Source organism: Nicotiana tabacum, chromosome 16 (genome assembly GCF_000715075.1).
Source record: "Nicotiana tabacum cultivar K326 chromosome 16, ASM71507v2, whole genome shotgun sequence".
NCBI lineage: Eukaryota > Viridiplantae > Streptophyta > Magnoliopsida > Solanales > Solanaceae > Nicotiana > Nicotiana tabacum.
In genome coordinates, this window is record NC_134095.1 from 1,376,833 (window position 1) to 1,397,819 (window position 20,987).

At 39.5% G+C, this 20,987-nt stretch overlaps 1 protein-coding gene, 1 long non-coding RNA gene and 1 other non-coding gene across 3 annotated transcripts; 1 reads left to right on the forward strand and 2 right to left on the reverse strand.

Moving 5' to 3' along the window:
- Nucleotides 1-7,585: 7,585 nt before the first annotated feature.
- On the reverse strand, nt 7,586-11,067 carry LOC107801382 (uncharacterized). Its single transcript, XR_001651628.2, has 2 exons — nt 10,398-11,067; nt 7,586-8,267 (listed from the first exon to the last, which is right to left on the reverse strand). It is a non-coding gene; the product is annotated as an uncharacterized LOC107801382 (long non-coding RNA).
- A 5,550-nt stretch (nt 11,068-16,617) lies between these two features.
- On the reverse strand, nt 16,618-19,692 carry LOC142170617 (uncharacterized). Its single transcript, XM_075232509.1, has 4 exons — nt 19,129-19,692; nt 17,876-18,958; nt 17,669-17,759; nt 16,618-17,210 (listed from the first exon to the last, which is right to left on the reverse strand). The coding sequence occupies exons 1-4, from the start codon at nt 19,690-19,692 to the stop codon at nt 16,618-16,620; spliced, it is 2,331 nt and encodes a 776-aa protein (XP_075088610.1).
- Nucleotides 19,693-20,365: 673 nt separating this feature from the next.
- On the forward strand, nt 20,366-20,471 carry LOC142170816 (small nucleolar RNA R71). The gene has a single exon (XR_012700429.1). It is a non-coding gene; the product is annotated as a small nucleolar RNA R71 (small nucleolar RNA).
- The last annotated feature ends 516 nt before the right edge of the window (nt 20,472-20,987 follow it).

The window sequence follows — 20,987 nt, forward strand, 5'->3', positions numbered from 1 at the left end:
AGATCAAAAAGAATACCTAAGGTCATCCCTCCAACCAACCATAACTAACATCAGCTTTGAAAGACCAACTGTGCAAGTTCTAGATGATATAAGTAAACACAAGAATTATTTAAAAACTAACACACATGGCACATGAACTAGTCAAGACGGATCAATTTCACTTCTTTTTTTATTTTTATAAAAGCATTTAGAGCAATATCATGCCAACTAGTGTGCGAAAAGTCACTAAAAGAGCCAAAAAGTTATCACAAAAATTATTCCTTCCCATGTATTTACTTTTTCAAATTAAAGCTAAAATTGGGAGGGGTATTCTTAATTCACATTTCACATGCAAGAGACTAATTCTATTAGTGCCAAATAATCCAAAAGTCTCCACATAACAAAACAAGACTAATTCCCTTAAGAAAGTTGTCACGCTATCCATCATAGGGAAAAGTCACCCGATTCAACACAAAATTATTCCTCGAGAAAGAACCACAACATAAAGAAAACCCAAGGAAATACTATTACAGAAATAAAATAATGAAAACTACTAAAGAAAATAATTAACAACAACAACTAATACTAAAGGAGCAAAAATAACATAAACTATAAACTACTAAAGAATAAATAAAGGAAGAAAGAAAACAATAAAATAGAACAACAAAAGTGACTAATCTGCACATATATAACTACTCCCAACTACGCTCGGCAAGAGCACATGATAAGCAGTAACAAAACAATCCCGACAAGAGCACACAATGTCCATACAACAGAATAAGCCCGGCAAGGGCACAAGTCAAAGTAGCAATGTATAAACAAAATGAACTCCCTAAAGCCATCCCCAACTAACAACATTGTAGTGTCCTCACTGCACAATATCAAAATGAAAATACAAGTAGTTTGAGGGTCTCCCTGAGGTCTGCATCAGACTAGCAGACTGTGGGAGGAAGGCTGATCACAACTGTGTTGAACTCACTTCACGCCCCGAGCCCGGGGGCAAGACCGGCACCTAGTGCCTCATATATTCATTGCGTACCACTTGCGACTAAGAGACTCTGAATATATAATGTCGTACTTTGGCTATGGGCCACATTACAAGATAATGTGCGATGCAAAATGTAAAATTAAATGGAGTCTAACACTGACTAATGTCAAAATAAAGCTGGCCGGCAAGACCGTCATAATTACAATAACTGATAGGCCAACAAAATATACGTACAGGGCCTACAAGCCCAACATACTGCACTAACTGACATGATATGTCTACAAGCCTCTACTGCTAGACATACTGTGATCGGAATAGGGCCCCGACCTACCCATAACCTATCTACATATATACACAAGATATATACCACACAGCTAGACCCGGCAGCTCCGAAAGAAGGGGAGCTTACCGATAAAGCTGAACTCGAGCAACACCTACTGAGGAGGTCTACCCATCTGTCTATCTGAACCTGCACGCATAAAATGCAACGCCCCCAGAAAGGGACGTCAGTACGAAATAATGTACCGAGTATGTAAGGCAATATACTGAAAGCTGAAATAGAACTGATGATATAATAACTGAAAGCAACTGGGGATCAAAGATAATTTGAAGATATGCTCATCAACTGATACTGACTCAAATCTCTCAATATAGTGAGTAAAATAGTTGTCCGACCCTATAAGGCTCAGTATACATATATAAATATCTGCTTTGTCGTAGTAGGCTTGCTCATAAGCGCTCGGCCATACTAGGATTTGTATCTCGACCAACTGGGGTCACTCATAGGCGCTCGGCCATAGCAGGCTCGGTATATAACTTACCATATGATCTGAGGTAGCCCAATAGGGGCCTGCCCATCGATTATAGCTCGATGGTAGTGAAAATACTTTTAATATTGTATACATGTATAAATTCTTTGCTCTCTTGACTGGAAGAAGAAAATACTCAATTGAATATGAAGTCCCAATAAAGATAATATTGTAACTTACAAAACTAGGAAAATATACCTAATTTGCGAGACTAGCCAAATATACGTAAATTCTGGGATATGAATTTTTCTTTATGGCTTATTAACAAAATCATGCAAAATGAAATAAGGGCTTAGCCTTAACATACCTGGAGTAGGAAAAAATCCGTATGATATCCTTGAAAAACGTTATACCGTACTCCCTTATAACCGCAAGATTTTATGTTGCTAAAATTCTAAAAATCTTCGTTACTTCATGATAGAAATCTAATTTTTTCTCCTAAGTTAATGCCTTCTTGAGAAGTAATCACGTTTTGGTCTTGAATGAAACTTTGAAAATGTTAGCAAGATGCCTCACGTTCTGTCTTATCTTGAAATCTTTTTGAAAATCAAATTGTATGGTGTATCTTAGTCTTTAATTGAAAGACTTTGATTAGGCAAAGTCTTGGAATGACACCTTAGCAAGGAATGATATTAGTCATTCCTTTAAACATGGCTAGCTGCCACTTGGGGTTGGGGATGAGATATTTAATCCTTATCCATTTATTAGTTAACTGGGTAATGTTTGATTACTCGATAATTAATCAATTACCCGTATAATTTAAAAATTGCCCCAAATTATTTAAAATTCTACTTATTTTTAATATACTTTATACCTTATACTACCGTGGTCATATGATACCTTACATGGTACTAGTTTATAATTATCGTGTATTATTACTTGATCTGTATTTTATCCCAAATTGGCCATTTTCAATAAAACTCATTTCTCTAATTCGTGCATCCTTTATCCTTTATGACACTTATTTATCGCTTGTTATAAATAGCGTAAATACATTAACGTCAAGATGATCTCACCCCTGAGTTTACGTCAATTAACTGAAGACGAAATTTTAATGTACGAAAAACGCGAGATGTAACATCCTTCCTCATCATCATCATCACCAGTAGCATCTGACATGAAGGAATACTCCTCGCTATAATCTTTATCCTCCACTGGTATCTTCTTGTCCGGCTGCCCCATTTGAAGATGGCCTTTATGCCTCTCCACATCTTGATCATAAATTTGCCCTTCTTCTTGTTCTTCGCCTTCTCCTTCTGGAAGTCTGACTGAAGATCTGCTTGCGCCTTGGCCAAGTTGCCATAGGCTGTCTCGAGTCTGCCAACTGATGCTGCTATCTTTTCCTGAGACTTTACCTGACTTTTCTGTGCATCTCAGTATCTCCTCATGTCTTCCCTAGAGAAGTACTTGGGCCCAGGCTGTGAGGATGAGGGCCCTTGAGGGAGCTGTGAAACTAACTCCCGAATGGATGCAAGCTGGGAGTTTAGCACCCCAAATGGACCCTCAGGTGCAGCTTTCTGTGAGGATGACTCTGGACCGGCAACAGAAGTGGTGACTTTCCTTTTCTTGCTTTTTTACTGCACTCCCCTCCCCCGTTACTCTCAAAAGATGAAAGGGTTTGTCGGCTGGCAACCAACGATCGGTGCTACGCACCTTAACCTCTGCTCGCTTGTACAACTCTGTGATCAGTGAAGAGAACATCAACCCTGCGTCATCATCTAACAGATACTCTCTCAGCCCCCTCTGGATATAGTAACCAACATTCACAGGAATGGCGTCTAGAATACATGCAATGATCAGGGTTCTGGTGTAGGAGACATCTGAAACATTTCCACAAGGTGACACCTGGTTGCAGAGGATGTAGAGCCACAATTTTGCTTCAGTTGTAAAGTCAATTGACTTCAAACCCTTTCTCCTATTTTCCCATTTTGCTCTCATGCTTGCGGGGTAGAGTTTAGAGACAAGCCATTCGCCGTTGTCACAATGATCCTTTTCTCGCACCGACTCAAGTGGATAGTTAGGAATCCCGAGTGTGTCATTAATCTGCTTCATCCCAAACCTTACTATTTTTCCTCTTATGATGAGTTGTGGGTCGGCGAAGTTTGTGTGCTTAAGATTTGCGTAGAATTCGCGCACCCACTCCTCATTGGCTTTGCATGAAGTGAGAATGAAACATGACCATATGGAGGCTTGGAGATAGGCATAGAATTTTGGGATCCGCTTGGCCAATTTATCCTTGGCGATACCTTTTTCAAGCACTATCTTTTTGGTGACGAGGTTGTCATAATATTGGCGTTGACAATCAGCTGACATTAAGCGTGAGTTATCAAATGGTTCATCACCCTCCTCCTCATTTTCATGATGTTGCGGAGCATTTTCATTCATGTTTGGGTCTATTTTAGCTCAAAGTACCTTCACAAAATTAAAACAATGTAAGTCAGGCAATAGAATCATGTTAAGCAATTTGAAACACTGCAATTAGGTCAATGAATCAAGTTGAACGTGCCCGAGAAGCTCCAGTTGCAAAGCTACTGGAATTTGCAGAAGCTTCCCAGTTTTCGCACCTACGGAAATATCATCGCAGGTGCGGTACTACATCTGCGAAATTTTCTACGCTTCTGCAATTTTTCTCATCATGCCAAAAGTCGCACCTGCAGAACAGTCAACGCAGGTGCGAGGCCGCATCTGCAACACATTTATCGCTCCGATGATTTTCAGCCAAGGGTTCAAAAACCCAGAATTCTTTTACTCATTTTCATCTCTATCATGATTTTTAGCACCTAATTTGTACTCAAGACTTCTAAATTAGTGCACTACATGAATCTATGATTCTATTGAGACTGATTTTGTGGCACTTCGCAAGCAATTTTCTTTTAAACAATTTGTTGAACATCTTGCAAACAGTGATGAGCATATGCTTTTTGAATTGAGAATGGTACTCAAACTTCCCATCAATTTGATTCAGCAGTAGCATCACACACACATGCACTCTCAACCATTTTCCCTCACTTCCTAAAACTAACAGTGATTAAATCGAAAATAGAAACAAAAAATTAAGAATTGACATGTAGAATAAATGAGATAAAGAAGAAGAGAAAAAAAAGAAAAGAAACGAGAAGTAGAAGGGAGGAGTAGATGAGAGATTCCGGTGTTTCCTTAAGTGAAAGCAGTAGAAATCAAGAGCAATGGAGGATTTGAGTATGTGAGTGCTGGGGAATTTTGGGTTTTGGGAAAAAGCTTCCGAAAATACCTAATGAAATGAGGGCTCAGTTAATTAAAACTTGCCTGATTTCCGCACCTGCAATTTCTTTTAACGCTTTTGTGAAGCCGCTTATGCGGAAATTGAACCACATCTACGTAAAAGGCGCATCTGCGGCTGGGAAACTGCTTCTGCGGTAGCGCACCTGTGTCTATTTTCCACATGTGCGGTTATAACAGGTTCCAGTGGCCAATTCTGGGCAGCTACTGTTTCGTGCTCCAACATCCCAAACTCCTTAATTCAACTCCAAAAAATCTAAAACTTGGTAGATTAGTCAAAAATAATATTCTAAGCTATTATACAAAAGAAAATTTTAAAAATGACTAAACATTTTCAAAATGATGGGTTGCCTCCCACCAAGCGCTGTATTTAACATCGTGGCACGATGCATGTCACTTTACCACTTTTCTCGCCACTTGGACGATATGAACTGGGCACCTAACTTTGAATCAAGCTTGTGACCATGAGCGGTGGGGGTGGTAAGTAGATGATCAAGCCAAGCCTCAATTTCTTCATTTTGAATTTCTTGGCTTTCATGTGAGAAATGTCAGTTTGCCTTCTTGTTCCCTCAAATTATAAAATGTATGGCCTTTGTCTTTCCTCTTCGCAATCCCTCATTGACTCGTGTAGTTCAATTCCCATGTCACCACACAATTCCAATGTTGCAAAATACTTGAAATGTGACATCAAACCTCTAAATTTCAATTCTTCCCAGATTTTGACATCATCTTTTTCCTGCGAACTAGAGTTAATCTCAACCATATTTTCATTTACACCGGTTGACTCTAATTCCATATTTTTCTTGGCATCACTAACGCTTATGGAGTCGATTGGCGGATGTTCAATTCTTGATTCCTCAAAGTAAAGCTCACTTTCTTCCTCGGAGTCGGACTCTTCTTGACTTCTTTCCACACTCTCGAGTTGGTGGGCATAGTGAACCTCAACCAATATATTCATTTGACTTTTCAAAGTGCGGATATATTCATCATTTTAAGTCAAGCCTTGTTTCAAGTCCTCGAGTGCAAAGTTGTGCTACTCCTCATTTTCAAGAATGGCCTCCAACATGAGCATCATCTTCTCATTTTTAGCATTTGAAAGCTCTTCGTGGTTTTGATCAAGTGCCAAGGAAGGATTTTTGGCTTCAACCTCCAAGAAAGATTCTTGTCTATCATTAACTTCCAAGGCTTTTTGGACCTCTAAAGCTTCAAGCATTTCTTCCATTTGCAAGTTCAACCTTTCAAGTGCCAAGTCATTTTGGAGACTATTTTCCAAAAGCTCCTCCAAGGCACTTTGTTCTTTGTTTTCTCCTTCAATTAGGCATTCTAATATGAGCTTGAGCTCACCATTTTGACCATGCTCAACTTCTTCCACTTCCATAGCCCTATAATTTTTATCACAAAAAGTAAAATCATCATAGCGAGGGCTTGGGAAGGGAAGGACAAATAAGCACAATGCTCCCAATGACCATTTTGACGACCACACTTATCACAAATACTCCACTCATGGGTTTGATATGTGCGCACAATCCACCCCCATGGAGAATTTAAACAATTTTTCCACGAGTGTGGTCCTCCACAATAAGGACGTGGGTCATCAAATTATGAACAACTACCATCCGACCCATTTTTATTATATGATGTCATTTTTCAAAACTAAGAAAATAAACAAGAAACAAACAAAAAAATAGACCAAGGTAAGAAAAATAATTACACAAATATTCACAAGTTTAGACCAAAGCACCTACACTTATTTCTCAAACAACCTAAATTACTCCAAATTGTTCCCCGGCAACGACGCCAATTTTGATGACGTCCAAATTCACTACTAAAAAGTAAATGGACACGGTCGCATACAATATAATTTACCCAACTATGAGTCAGGGTCGAATTCCACATAGAACAATATGTAGACGATTAGGAATGTAAGAGAATTATCACTTGTTATGCAATGTGATACGCTCAAATTACACTTTAATTAAGTAGTGTAAGGCAGTCGGTGTCAAATATAATAACCCAACAAGGTTGGGGTCGAATCCCACGGGGAATATGGTGTGAAAAGCTTATTTTAGTAGTGTGGAATTTGACTTAAGTCATAATTCTATTCCGTTAACGTAACAAGAGAATGATATAATTGTGAATTTAAAATATAACTAATTGTAATGTTGAGAATGTAAATGATTTGATTAAGGAAACCAAGGTTGTGTCCCCGTCAATGGAATGTAATGCTATCGGTGTTAATATGGTTTATTTCTAATGGAAGGTCCTTTGATATGCAAATAATTTCTAAATAACTACCCAATATTTTCCAATAGTTGAGTAGTATTTTCCCTTTATGATTTTTCCAAATATAAAGAGTTGCAATTTAAGAACAATCAATTTATGTCAAGTAGAACCATCTTATTCCTAAGCGATTCTATTAAACAAGATTTAAAGTCTTGAGTTCTTGATATTCAATTCTACCAAACCCTAACTCACTTTTCCAAGAAAAGAAAGAGTAAAATGGAATAAATTAATGTTTGCAACCACCAACCATTAATAAAGAACACGAATTGAATAAATATTAACCAACCATTATATATATATTAAATGTTAAACATCCATTAACATTACACCCATCTAAGGTCCACAACCTTAGTATTTAAAACTAGCTACCTTATACTAAAATACAGGAATAAATTATTTAATAAAACCATAAAGCTTACAAAAGTGCAAGATTCCTTCTTCACAAACCTCCAAATAAATGAACTATTCAATGCTCTCTAAGTAGGACCTTGTTTCAGACTTGAATGCCCCAAAAGTCGTAGTCAAAATCAGACAAAAATACCCCTTCAGATGACTTATGCCATCACATACTGGTCGCAGACCAGTTATGCGGACCGCATATTGAACATTCCATCGCATCCTTGCTGAGTTCCAGAACTGGCTTCCATCGCATAACAGTTATGCGGTTCGCTTGCATGTTATGTGATCGCATATCTCGCCGCATATCATGCTGAGGTCTGTCTTCTTCTGGAGTTATGCGACCATTACGCGACTTGCATAGGTGTTATGCGATCGCATAATAGACCGAATATTTGCTTCTTCAGTTGGCCCAAAAGATTGTCTCTGTTTGCGATCAGCAGGGCAATTATGCGGTTCGAATGTGAGTTATGCGACTGCATAATTGCAGCATATCTGTCTTTTTATGACTTTTTGACTTCTTTTCTATGTTTTCGGGTATTCATGCTCATGCACTACAAAACAACCAAACTTGATCAGAATTAACCACAAACGCATTAAAATACAAGTTAAAATCTCAGTAATTGGTATCAATTGTGTTGAAATTCTTCAGCACATCAACACCCCCAACTTAAACTCTTGCTTGTCCTCAAGAAACTAAAACAAAACTATCATATTCTATACTACTTTTATTTCCGACATTCCACAAAACAGTAGTGACTATTGATGGTTTTTACTGACAGCTAACAAGCATGTGAACACATTTATTTACCCTTTCTGAAAAACAACTTATTATTCAATCATTCGACTAATCAATTTGTGACGTTAGAGCCTCGACCAAAATGAAAAAATGCTATCCATAGTGAAGTGCACTTGTGTTCTACTTTAAGAACCTATCTTTTGCTAAGTCTTACAATTCATGCGCACTAGCAACAAAGAAAATCACCACTCACATATATATACAGGGGCTGCAATCGAAACACTCTAACACTCGGAACGAATGCTACATGCTACAAGTATCAGTCCATATGCCTGCCCTTATTTTAACTTTGTCGCTGTCTCACGAATGATTGATCGTAGATCACTAAAGACTTTTCACGGGTTAAAATGCAGGCTTCGGGATAGGTTGGAAGACTATTTACAAATGTAGTGGTTATTCCCTCCTTGAATTCTACATGTATTATGCTCTTTTACTACATAGCCTTTATTTACCTCGGGTTACCAACCTAGAACTGCCTCAAAGTATTTCTTCAAGACTCCACTCTTTTTCTCTTTTTTTTTCTTTTCTCCTTTTTATTTTTATTTTTGGAGCTTGCATTCAGTTATATACACAATTTTGAGGTTATTGCTTCTTCTTCTTTTTTATTATACACCCAGTAGCAAACCATGCCAATTTCCAGTTTATAACGGCACCCCCAACTTAGTCTTTAAGCCTCAATCTCACACGTTCAAGGAGGGATGGTTTCAAAAGAAGGAATTACTTCACAAAAAGGGTAAAGGTTTGTAATGTGGTAGCCAATGAAAGGTTAAAGGCTCAAAGGGAGTAAGTAGGGTAATTAATGTACCGGGGAGGTCAATTTAGGCAAAACTGACTAGTAATCACAAGGAGAGCCTAAGATCATTTCAACATCCAATCATTAACCTGAGAGTTGCACTAAGAAACCAACCGGATAAGTTCTAGACATCACAAGTTAGACATGTGTGTCACACCCCTTTTTTCACAACTCACTAATCCTCTTAAAAATAATAAAAGGATTTTGTGAAGATTAGAAGGGTTTTTAATTAAAAAGTGACAAATTGTGTTCAAACGGAAATAACTCAAAGTCGCCACCTGACATTGGTTTCCGTGTGCCAGGTCACCGTTTTTATAAAAATGATTTTTCCTTTTTAAACACTTTGGACTCCATAACTAAGTCTGCACCAGAGATTCGGGTAAGAAGGTTCATTTGACTCAGGGAGAAGGTGTTAGGCATTCCCGAAGTCCCGTAACTAGTATGGTTGTGTACTCAATCAAGTTGGCTTTTAAGATATTCAAATTGAGGTAAAAACACATAAAAAGAAAATAAACAATCAAAAGAGGCTCGAGGTCATCCCCACCTAATAAAATAAAATAAAAATAAATATAAAACAAGAATAAAAGTACTACAAGTTCTACTTTCGACCTCTAAATACAAATACTTTGGGACATTCCCCGGAATAAAATATATATAAATCTTTCGGGGCATTCTCCGGATAAATTTAACTAAGGGAACGACCTCTTGCCTCAGTACTAATAAAATCCTAAAGCTTGTCTACCCAAGTGTGGTCGGCCTAAGTCATGCTCCTAGCGTTGAATGAAAGAGCTAACAATAACTAATTAGAAGTATTAAAACAAGTCACATTAAACACAATTCTATTTTTTCAATTCCACTGCCCCTTTAATTCAATTCAACTTATTAATTCAACTTTCTTCCTTCAATTGATTCATAAGATGTCAAAGTCAATCACAATGAGAAAGTAGATTCCAAATATTAAACGTCACATTTTTTATAATAAAATAGATACTAACTTCAAATCACTTCAAAGAGAACATTATCAAAAGCATATCAACAAACAATCTCAATGATAAAATCAAAGGATTTAAGAGAAAATAGAAGGGATTGGACCTCGATGGATATTGTTAACCACAAAACCGAGTCAGATAGATGAATTTGGACCGGATCCTCGTACGACACTCTGAGCGGACCTCGAATCGACACCGAAAAGTTCGAAACCCAAATCGAAGCTACTATTCACTCGATTTTTAGACTGAAATTCGCCCTCCCTCTTACTCTCGTCCTCTCACTGTTGTTGTCCACTACCTGAAACAGCCGCAATCTTACCAAAATCCAATTTTGATGATTTTTGTTTAGTCTATGAAGGATCAACTCAAATGCTTCTATCCACATCAATATGGGTGAAACAATTCTGCCATTTACTAATAGGTCACGATAAACACACCTTCAGTTTTGTAATGGAATAATTCAAAATCGAAATTAATTAATTTTGCAGCCATAATATTCTGATTGGAATCACGCACAGTAGCCTCCAATGACTTTTAGTCCGTCCTTTCCCATGAAAGTATGTGCGTTTGTCTCTATAATTTGAGGGTGTTGAATTTTGAGATTTCCATTAGTCTTCACATGAATAACATGAGAGAGAGATGCTGGATTTGAGAATTTGAGAATGGGAAAATGGAAAGTGGACGGTGGTTGTGGTGAGCCTTGCTCTCACCGGAAAAGGACGTTCCGGCAGGTGAGCGGAGAAGGAAGGAGTTAGGCTAGTGCTCCTGATCTCTTTTAAAGTATAGGGATCTAGGTATTTTTTTATTGTGTGGCTATAGGGTGTTGATGGGTTAAGGTTAATTTTGGGCTTTGACAGACTTGGGCCTTCTCTAAGATAAAATTGTGGTTAGATATGGGCCAGAACTCTTTTGAATTAGTTCAAAATTGGGCTCCCAAAAATCTAGATTTCATTAACTAAGGGCCTAAGTTTTCCTTATTTAATATAGTATAAAGCATTTGTAAAAATGTAAGAGTACTCCTAATTAATTAAAATAAACTATTAAAAATAAACCTAAAATAAACTCTTTTTTTGTATTTTTCCAAGATTAAAATGACTCCAAAACCTTAATGAAACTATTTTTTATAATTTTCAATTTTTGTGATAAAACAAAGTAAAAGGGTTAAAACAAATTAAAATAGCGATGTTAGGCCTAAGCTAAACATTTACATGCTAAAATATAAAAAATCTTGGAGATGGTCAAAAATCACATGTCTACAATGTGCATTATTCATACAAATCCTCACTCACTCACAACACATGAATTGTTCAACTCAACATAGTTTTAGTCCTCAAGTGACAAAAAGAAACTCAACACTTTCTTCTCAATATATGTAAGATTCTAAATGAGCATAAAGTCAAAGAGCGAACCTCAAATTCACAAGAATGACTGACTAACACACTTTTTTTGTTTTTTTATATTCAAAAGAAGGAAGGGTATCATATATTTATAACACTTGGCACATGCTTGGAGCTACACAGTCAACATCAACTAAGTCAAAACATTTCATGCTACCGCCGTGGTTCTACTATTACACCTTTGGAAAAGAACTCGGCGAAGAAAAACCAAAGGGAATTCATTGCTAAACTACAAGAGTTTTATATACAAACATGGGTGCAAGAGTTTTATATACAAACATAGGGTACACCAAAATATTTCTACAAAACATGGGTACAAGATTATGATTATAACTACCCCACCCCAACCAAAATCATGCATTGTCCCCAATGCATATATAAAGCAAAAAAGAAAGCTCAGGGACTCCCTGGGGCGCACCAGGCACTTAGGGGAGTTGAAGGATCTGGGACATCTGCGGGGTCAGCTGCTGGTAGTGAAACTGCAGCTGGTGGGACCTAGGACTGAGTAGTAACCATCATGACTAGAGCAAGAGGCTCCGGCTACTGTGGAGGTATAGCAGGAAGCTCCACCTGCTGTGATGCTGGAGCTAGTGCATAGGAGCTGCTAGCCTCGCCCTGTGATGGCTGAGTGGTCGATGGATGTTCCTTGGCGACCATATCTGCTAGAGAATGTTCAATAGCTGTCTGCACAGCTGCTTGTTCTTCATTTTCTGCCCTTGTAGAGACAACAACCCATTTACCTTTGTCTTACTGACCTTCAGTGTCCTTACCTAGTGCCTCTTCATCCATCTCCTCATCTCCTGACTCCCCCTCATCGGACTCCTCAGTATCTACAGATTCCTCATCGGAAGGGATATCAATATGAGCAGGAGGAGTTTGAGCTCTGGTGGTCTCAACATGTTGTGCCTCTGGGGTTGTCATCAATGTAGTGAAATCAATATCTAAGCCTGGGACGGAAGTGTCAGCACCCTGCTCTTCATCCTTTGGAAGGACGGCTGTCAAATCAAACTCTAAACTCTGCATCTTCTTCAGCTTAGCCTTGAGGTCACTCATATCTTTCTGGAGCTGTGGAATACCTCCAACTTCACCCCTCTCAACCTTCTCAAGACGCGCTTCAATGCTCTTGAGTCAATCCTCATAAGTATGATGTTGCTGCTGAAGAACAATCACATAGGATTGGATAGCGGACAATGCCTGTCGGATGAGGTTGGGAATTTCCTTGATAAGCCGGTCTACCTTAGCATTAGCATGCTGAGCAACTAGACCCATCTTGGACAAAGCTGTCAGTGGAACCTGAGATTGTGCAATAGATGACTGTGGAGTAGTTGTGGAGGTAGCTAGGGCCTGAGAGGTGGCTAGCAGTGCTGGACCCTCTAATACTACTGTATAATTGATGTGAGGAGGAATGGGAGTCTTAGGCTGAGTTGCAGTTTCCTTTGCTACTGTGTCACTGATTCTCATGATGTTAATGTATTTGGTAGCATTCTCTATTTTTTCGTGCCTAGGCAGGAGAGGCACCTTTGCAGCTCGGCAAAGAGTAGTGATCAGGTAGGAGAACAGAAGTGATGTATGTTTTTGATTGGCTCTGATTCCTATCTCTTGGAATATTATCTCCCTCACATCAATCTTAATCCTCATCATGATGCACGCAATGAGAAATTCTTTCTCAATATTTATGTTGGTTTCATTTCTGGACGACATCAGACGGGATGTAATAAAGCTGAGCCAGTAGCGACCCTCCCTTGTGAGATCCTCCTTGAAAATTTTGTGTTGTGGGTCAATCAAGGTTGGTGTCCCCTTTTCTATTACCGAGGCAATTCAGCCATGCTCATTGTGCTTATTGGTTACCTTGGCATCATATTCAGCTGTTCCTGACCACCAATCCTTGAACTACTGTTCATTAATCATCTCAAGACCACAACCCACTTCAACCCCTCGCACTCGGACATACTTGGAAAAGATCTTGTTGCGCTTCTGTAAAGTAGTCCTCGAGGCACCGTATGAAGCATAAAACTCCCTCATAATTGTCTCGTTGTATTTATCCAGGACCTCAGTGAAGAACTCCCACTTCCTCAGTTTGATGTTTTCAAGGATGTGAGGGTAATTATCTGATAGCCCATTCAAGATCAATTGCTTTTCCTCTAGAATGTTCCTTTTTGAAAGGCTGCTTTGTACAAATCTATAGAGCCCTTGACCCAAAACCGGAGGTTAAGGTCCCCCCCCCAGCTTCCTGCGTGCCTTAGCCTATAGATCCATAGGAGATCTAAGGTCACTCTGTGACTCCTCCTCTTCATACTGGGAGGAGTGCTTAGTAGTAATGCGGAATGCCTGAGATCGCTGCTTTTTTGCTTGTTGTGCTTGTTGGCTAGGATTGGCAGCCCGTTTCTATCGACCACCGGGCGGTGTTCGTGTTGGATTAGACCTCTTTGGTGACATGCATGTTGATGAAACATTGTAGGAGTGAGTGAAAGTGCTCAGGAAAAGACATCAGATATAAAAGAAAAAAGAACAAAACATAATAATTTTTTTTTACTATGTGATGGGTTATACGTTCGCATATCAAGTATGCGAACCGTAGAACCATCACATATGTGCAGAAGCAAATAGGTATTAACAGTTATGCTATCGTAAAACCACCACATAAGTGGTTATGTGATCGCAACGAGACCACAAAATATACACTAGAAAACCTGAAGGTCTGCGATCGTAGAGGAAATCGCATAACCTATTCTAACCTAGGGCAAAATAAGGAACGAAATGCAATGATTATACGGACCGCAAAGCCATTATGCGGCCCGCAGAACTCATCGTCCTTGTGAAAATTAAACCCTCCCCCAAATCACGTGGGTTCCTTTTTCCATTTATTCGAAACCTTAAATCCAGTGTGATCGATTTCACAAGATAGAAAGAGAGAGGGGTACTCAGACTTCCCCCTCTTGGGTTCGTGGCCAAAAACACACAATCACTCCCTCAATTTACTCCTCACCAACTAAAATCAAAAGCACATAATCCACTATTACGCCAGTCAATCAATTTAAATTAATTTGACCTTTTTCAAGCACACACTTTCAGATATTCATGGCATTTGAAGTTGGTTGTATTCACAAGGGCAAAATCCAGTAAGAAAAATAAGAGTGAATAAAGGAGGAGAGAAGTCGGATATCATACCTGAAGTTTGAGGATTTTATAATGGAAATGAGAAAAGTGGTGACTGTGTTTGGATTCTTTCCCTGGTTCGTCGTAGCAGTCTCCTTCTCCCCTTTTTTTTCTTTGTTTTACTTGTTTTTATTTCGTTCAAATGTGGATGTGTGCGGAGAGTTGGGTACGTTTATACTTGGCAATTATGCGGTATGGAAGTTCATCGCATAACACAATATGCGATCACATAGGTGTTATGCGGTGGGCTGATGACTAGGTCGCGTAGGTGCAATTTGCGATGCAAGATGCGATCGCACAATTGACAAGTGGGCCACATAAATGTGCAACGACCGCAAAGTTGACAATGAATTTAGCCAAACACTCTGCTCGGGTCTATGATGACTATGCGGTTCGCATAGTCATTATGCGACCGCATAGCTATCGCTTAATTTGGACCTTTTATTCCTTCAGTTTCTTCAACACTAAGACCCTGTTCATGATATTTTACCTGCACTCTAGCACACACATCAACTTGCTCAATCTAATATACATAATAATAAAAAACTACAAAAGAGTGTTACCATACTTCGGTTGCCTCCCAAGAAACACTTGATTTAACATCGCGGCACGACGCAGTTTACTCCTTTTGGATTAATCCTTGGTGGAAACTGTTGTTGGATCATCTCATAGAGCAATTATTTCTATCACATGCCCTCCTCCAGCAGTTCCGAGGTAATGTTTTACTCGTTGTCCATTTACCTTGAAGGTATGAGGCCCATCTTCTGACTCAAGTTCAATAGCGCCATAGGGAGACACACACACAACTTTGAATGGTCCAGACCATTTGGACTTGAGCTTGCCCGGAAATAACTTGAGTTTTAGAGTTGAAAAATAAGACCAAGTCACCCGAATTAAACTCCCGTTTTAAGATCTTCTTGTCGTGGACAAAGTTCATTCATTCTTTGTACATGGCTGCACTCTCATAGGCATGAAGATGGAATTCTTCCATCTCATTGAGTTGTGTCATCCTTAGGTTAGCAGCCTCAGTCCAATCAAGATTCAGCTTTTTTAAAGCCCACATATCTTTGTGTTCAAGTTCTACTAGCAAGTGACAAGATTTGCCAAAAACCAACTTGTATGTTGAAGTGCTAATGGGGGTCTTGAATGTTGTGTGATAGGCCCACAATGCATAATCTAGCTTCCTTGACCAGTCAGTCCTGTTTGCATTGACAGTTTTCGCTAGGATATTCTTGATTTCTCTGTTCGGAACTTCAACTTGACCACTCGACTGAGAATGATAAGGTGTGGCCACCTTGTGCTTTACACCATATTTTTCAAGCAGCCCAGCGAAAGCCTTATTATAGAAATGAGACCTACCATCACTCAGGATGGCCCTTGGCGTACCAGACCGTGTGAATATGTTTTTCTTCAAAAATGCGGTCATACTCCTTGCTTCATTGTTCGGTAAGACGATTGCTTCAACCCATTTAGAGACATAGTCCACAGTCACCAAGATGTAGGTCATGCCATACGAGATCACAAAGGGGCCCATAAAATCTATTCCCCATACATCAAAGATCTCAACCTCGAGTACAAAGTTCATTGGCATCTCATGTCTCTTAGATAATGGCCCTTGTATTTGACATTGGTCACATGCCTTGACTATTTGGTTTGCATCTTGGTAGATTGTTGGCCAATAATAGCCACATTCAAGCACTTTTGCCGCAGTCCGATTTCCTCCATGATGACCCCCAACCGGCGAATCATGGCATGCCTTGAGAATTGGCATTACCTCATCTTCTGAACACATCGCCGGATGATGTTCTCGGCACAATTACAGAACAAGAAGGGCTCTTCCCAATAGTAATGCCTACACTCCCGCAAAAACGTTTTCTTTTGATAAGCTTCCAAACCTTCGGGAACAAGGTCACTAACCAAGAAGTTAGTGATGACGGTATACCAGGGAGAAAAAGAGTTAGATAATGCCAATATATGTTCATCTGGGAAAGCATCGTTGATTTCAAGATCTTCCTTTGGTCTCCCTACCTCTTTACGCCTTGATAGGTGATCCGCCACTTGATTTTCTGTCCCTTTTCGATCTTTGATTTCGAAGTCAAACTTTTGCAACAACAGGACCCACCGAATCAACCTAGGTTTTGCATCATTCTTTTCCATAAGATAGCAAAGAGCAGCATGATCTGTGTACACTATTACCTTGGATCCCAACAAATAAGCCCGGAATTTCTCAAAGGCATAGATAATGGCAAGAAGTTCTTGGTCAATCACAGTATAATTTATTTGAGCACCATTGAGTGTCTTGATTGCATAATAGACAGGGTGAAGAACCTTGTTATGACGTTGTCCAAGCACCTCCCCAATAGCTACACCACTGGCGTCACACATGAGTTCGAATGGAAGAGACCAATCGGGTGTGACAATAATAGGTGTCGTGGTGAGCTTTTGTTTCAATTCCTCAAAGGCACTTCTTGTCAAATACAAATTTTGCATCTTTCTCAAGGAGTTTGCACATGGGATTTGCAATTTTTTAAAAGACCTTGACGAAATGCCTATAGAAGCCGGCATGCCCCAAAAAACTTTGGACACCTTTAACTGAAGTAGGTGGAGGAAGATTGTAAATGATCTCGATCTTTGCCCGGTCAACCTCTATGCCTTGTTTGGAAATTTTGTGGCCCAAAACAATGCCCTCGTCCACCATGAAGTGGCATTTCTCCCAATTTAGCACAAGGTTCGTTTCTTCACATCTCTTAAGCACTTGTCTAAGGTTGTCTAGACAATTCTCAAAAGAATCACCTACGACCGAGAAATCCTCCATGAATACCTATAAGAAATCCTCCACCATATCGGAGAATATTGACATCATACACCTTTGGAAAGTAGCCGGAGTATTGCATAGCCCAAATGGCATCCGGCTAAATGCAAACGTCCCATATGGACAAGTGAATATTGTCTTTTCTTGATCTTCCAATGCAATATTGATTTGGTGTTAGCCTGAGTATCCATCCAAGAAGCAGTAGAATGACCTTACCGCTAGCCAATCAAGCATTTGGTCAATAAAAGGTATAGGGAAATGGTCCTTGTACATAGCACTATTTAGCTTCCTGTAATCCATACACACCCTCCATCCGGTCACCGTTCTTGTTGGGATGAGCTCATTCTTATCATTTTCAATCATGGTCATGCCTCCTTTTTTCGGCACACATTGCACCGGACTCACCCAAGAACTATCGACAATGGGATAAACTACCTCAGCATCCAACCACTTGATGATTTCTTTCTTTACCACCTCCTGCATGGAAGGGTTTAACCTTCGTTGATGCTCCACGCTTGGTTTACTCTCATTCTCCAATTGGATCTTGTGTTTACAAATTCCGGCGGGAATCCTTCGGATGTCCGCAATTGTCCACCCAATAGCTTGCCTATGCTCCTTCAATACATTCAATAATTTTTCTACTTGCACATCATTCAACAAAGAAGACACGATTACTGGTAGAGTATCATTTGAGCCAAGAAATTTATACCTCAAGTGAGGTGGAAGTAGTTTGAATTCTAGTTGCGGTGGCTCAATAATTGAAGGCTTTGAGGGAGGAGTGGCTATATTCTCCAAGTCGAGAGAGAGCTTCTTCATAGCATAAATGTAGGACCCAAGTCCTTCCAATGCATTGACTGATTCCATATACCCCTCCATATCTTCACCGTCGAAGTTTACAAAAATAGTCACCAACGCCTCATCGAGGCATTGTTCTTCCATCTTCATTCCAAATGCATCTTCCACTTCATCAACAACATCAATCACCGAGATGATTTCATATTCATGTGATAGTTTCATACCCTTGCTTGCTTGGAATGTGACCTCTTCATCATTCACACGAAATTTGATCTCATTCCGTTCCGAATCCATTAGTGCTCTTCCTATGGCAAGGAATGGTTTCCCCAAGATGATAGGGATCTCTTTGTCTACTACACAATCAAGGATTACGAAATCAGCATGTAGATGGAACTCTCCCACTTTCACAAGCACATCATCGACAAATCCCACCGGTCTCTTTATAGAACGATCGGCCATTTGCAACCTTATACTTGTAGGCCTCGACATACCTAACCCCACTTGCTTGTAAATGGAAAGAGGCATTAAGGGTTAATGTTAGCCCCGTTATCACAAAGAGCTCTTGCAAAATCACGCGCCCCAATAGTGCATGGAATGGTGAAAGCTCCCGGGTCTTCTTTCTTTTGAACAGTGGTTGTTGCAATGATGGAACTAACCCGGTAAGTCACATTCACCACTTCATTCTTTGTGGTTCTCTTCTTGGTAATCAAGTCTTTCAAATACTTAACAAAACCCGGCATATCTTGAAATGCTTCCACAAATGGAATATTTACCGATAACTGCTTGAGAATGTCATAGAACTTTTCGAGATTGCTATCATCAACCTTCCTCGCAAGTCTTTGAGGGAAAGGAGAAGGAGGTCTAGGAATAGGTAGTAGAGTTTTTGGTGTCTCTTTTACCTTTTCCCTTACCTTTTCCCGGTTTACTTCTTGAACTTTCAACTCTTGTCGAACCTCTTTAGTGTCAACAATAATTTGCTCTTCAACTTGTGCCTCAAATTCTTGTTCGGATTCTTCCACTTCAATCATTTGTTCACTCTCTCCTTGTAGTACCTTCCCACTCCGAGTAGTAATCACCATGATATGAGAAGTTGGACCACTCCCACTACCCTTTGGGTTCGCAATTGTGTCACTAGAAAGTGTTTCCTTTTTCTTTGGATTTTGTTCCCTAGAGAGATCTCTCATTTGCATCTCCAATTTTTGATTGGATGCGACATGAGAACCAACAAGCTCGGTCATATTCCTTACAGAAGTGTTGGACCTCTCTTGATTTTGCAATACTCGTTCAAGCATGCTTTCCAACTTGGAATCACTTGAGGAACCTTGATTTGAATATTGACCCTTTGGTAGAACATAAGGGTTTGAACTCCGATTTGAGAAGTTGTTGTTGTTGTTGTTGTTGTTATTCCTATTTCCTTGATTTGAGCTACCTTGGTCATTTCGCCACTGTTGGTTGCCTTGCTCTTGCGGGTTAGGCCTCCATTGATTTTATTGTCCTTGACCTTGGTATTGTTGCCTTTGATAGCCTCATTGAGAGTTATTGACATAGTTGGCTTCCTCATAATCTTCACTTGCGGATGGATGCACATCTTCCACCACATTTACCTTCTTCGTTTGGCTTTCAATGAACATTTTTGTCAGCACATTGACATTGGTGGCAAGCCCTACAATTACTTGATCTCTTTCTTGATTCTCCTTAATCATGTTGGTCAAAGAGGGAGAACCATATGCAATTCCACTTGTGGTGTCCTTTGAGTGCCAAGCTTGGTTATGTTTTTCCATTTTGTCAAGGATTTGTGTGATCCTTGCAAATGTCTTATCCATAAAAGATCCATCAGCTGCATTTTTGGCTATAAATTGGTTCATTGCATCTAAACACATGTAGAATTTCTCCAACAAGATAGATTCCGGAAAACCATGATTAGGCGACCTCACCAAATATAACTTGAATCGCTCCCATGCCTCATGTAGATGTTCTCCCGGTAGTTGCTTAAAAAGAAAATTTTATCTCGGAGCTCAGATTTCTTGCTTTGCGGGAACCATTTAGCTAAGCATGCTCGGACAAGTTCAGGCCAAGAATGAATGGAATTTGGTGGCATATTTTGAAGCCATTTCCTTGTGTTCCCAGCTAGTGGTACTTGAACACCTCAACCTTAGAGCATCATCTGAGATGTTCTTCTGCTTGTGCATAGCACACACATCTAAGAAGTTTCTAAGATGTTGTGTCGGATCATCATCAGTGAAATTCCTGAAAACCCCCTCCTCTTTTAGCATTAGGATTAAACCATGTTCCACCTTGAAAGTTGAAGCACCAACAACCGGAGGTACAATAGCATTTGTATCCTCAATGTACTCATCTATGTCCGCAAAAGGATTTTCTTCCATTTCTTCCTCATATTCGGCCATGTCTTCCTATCAAAACCAAGAAAAACAAGCAAAGTATGATGGAATAGAATAAGACGTAAAGTAAAGCACACACTAATTAGTAATTTCAAAACTGTATTCCCTATCAACGGCGCCAAAATTTGATACAC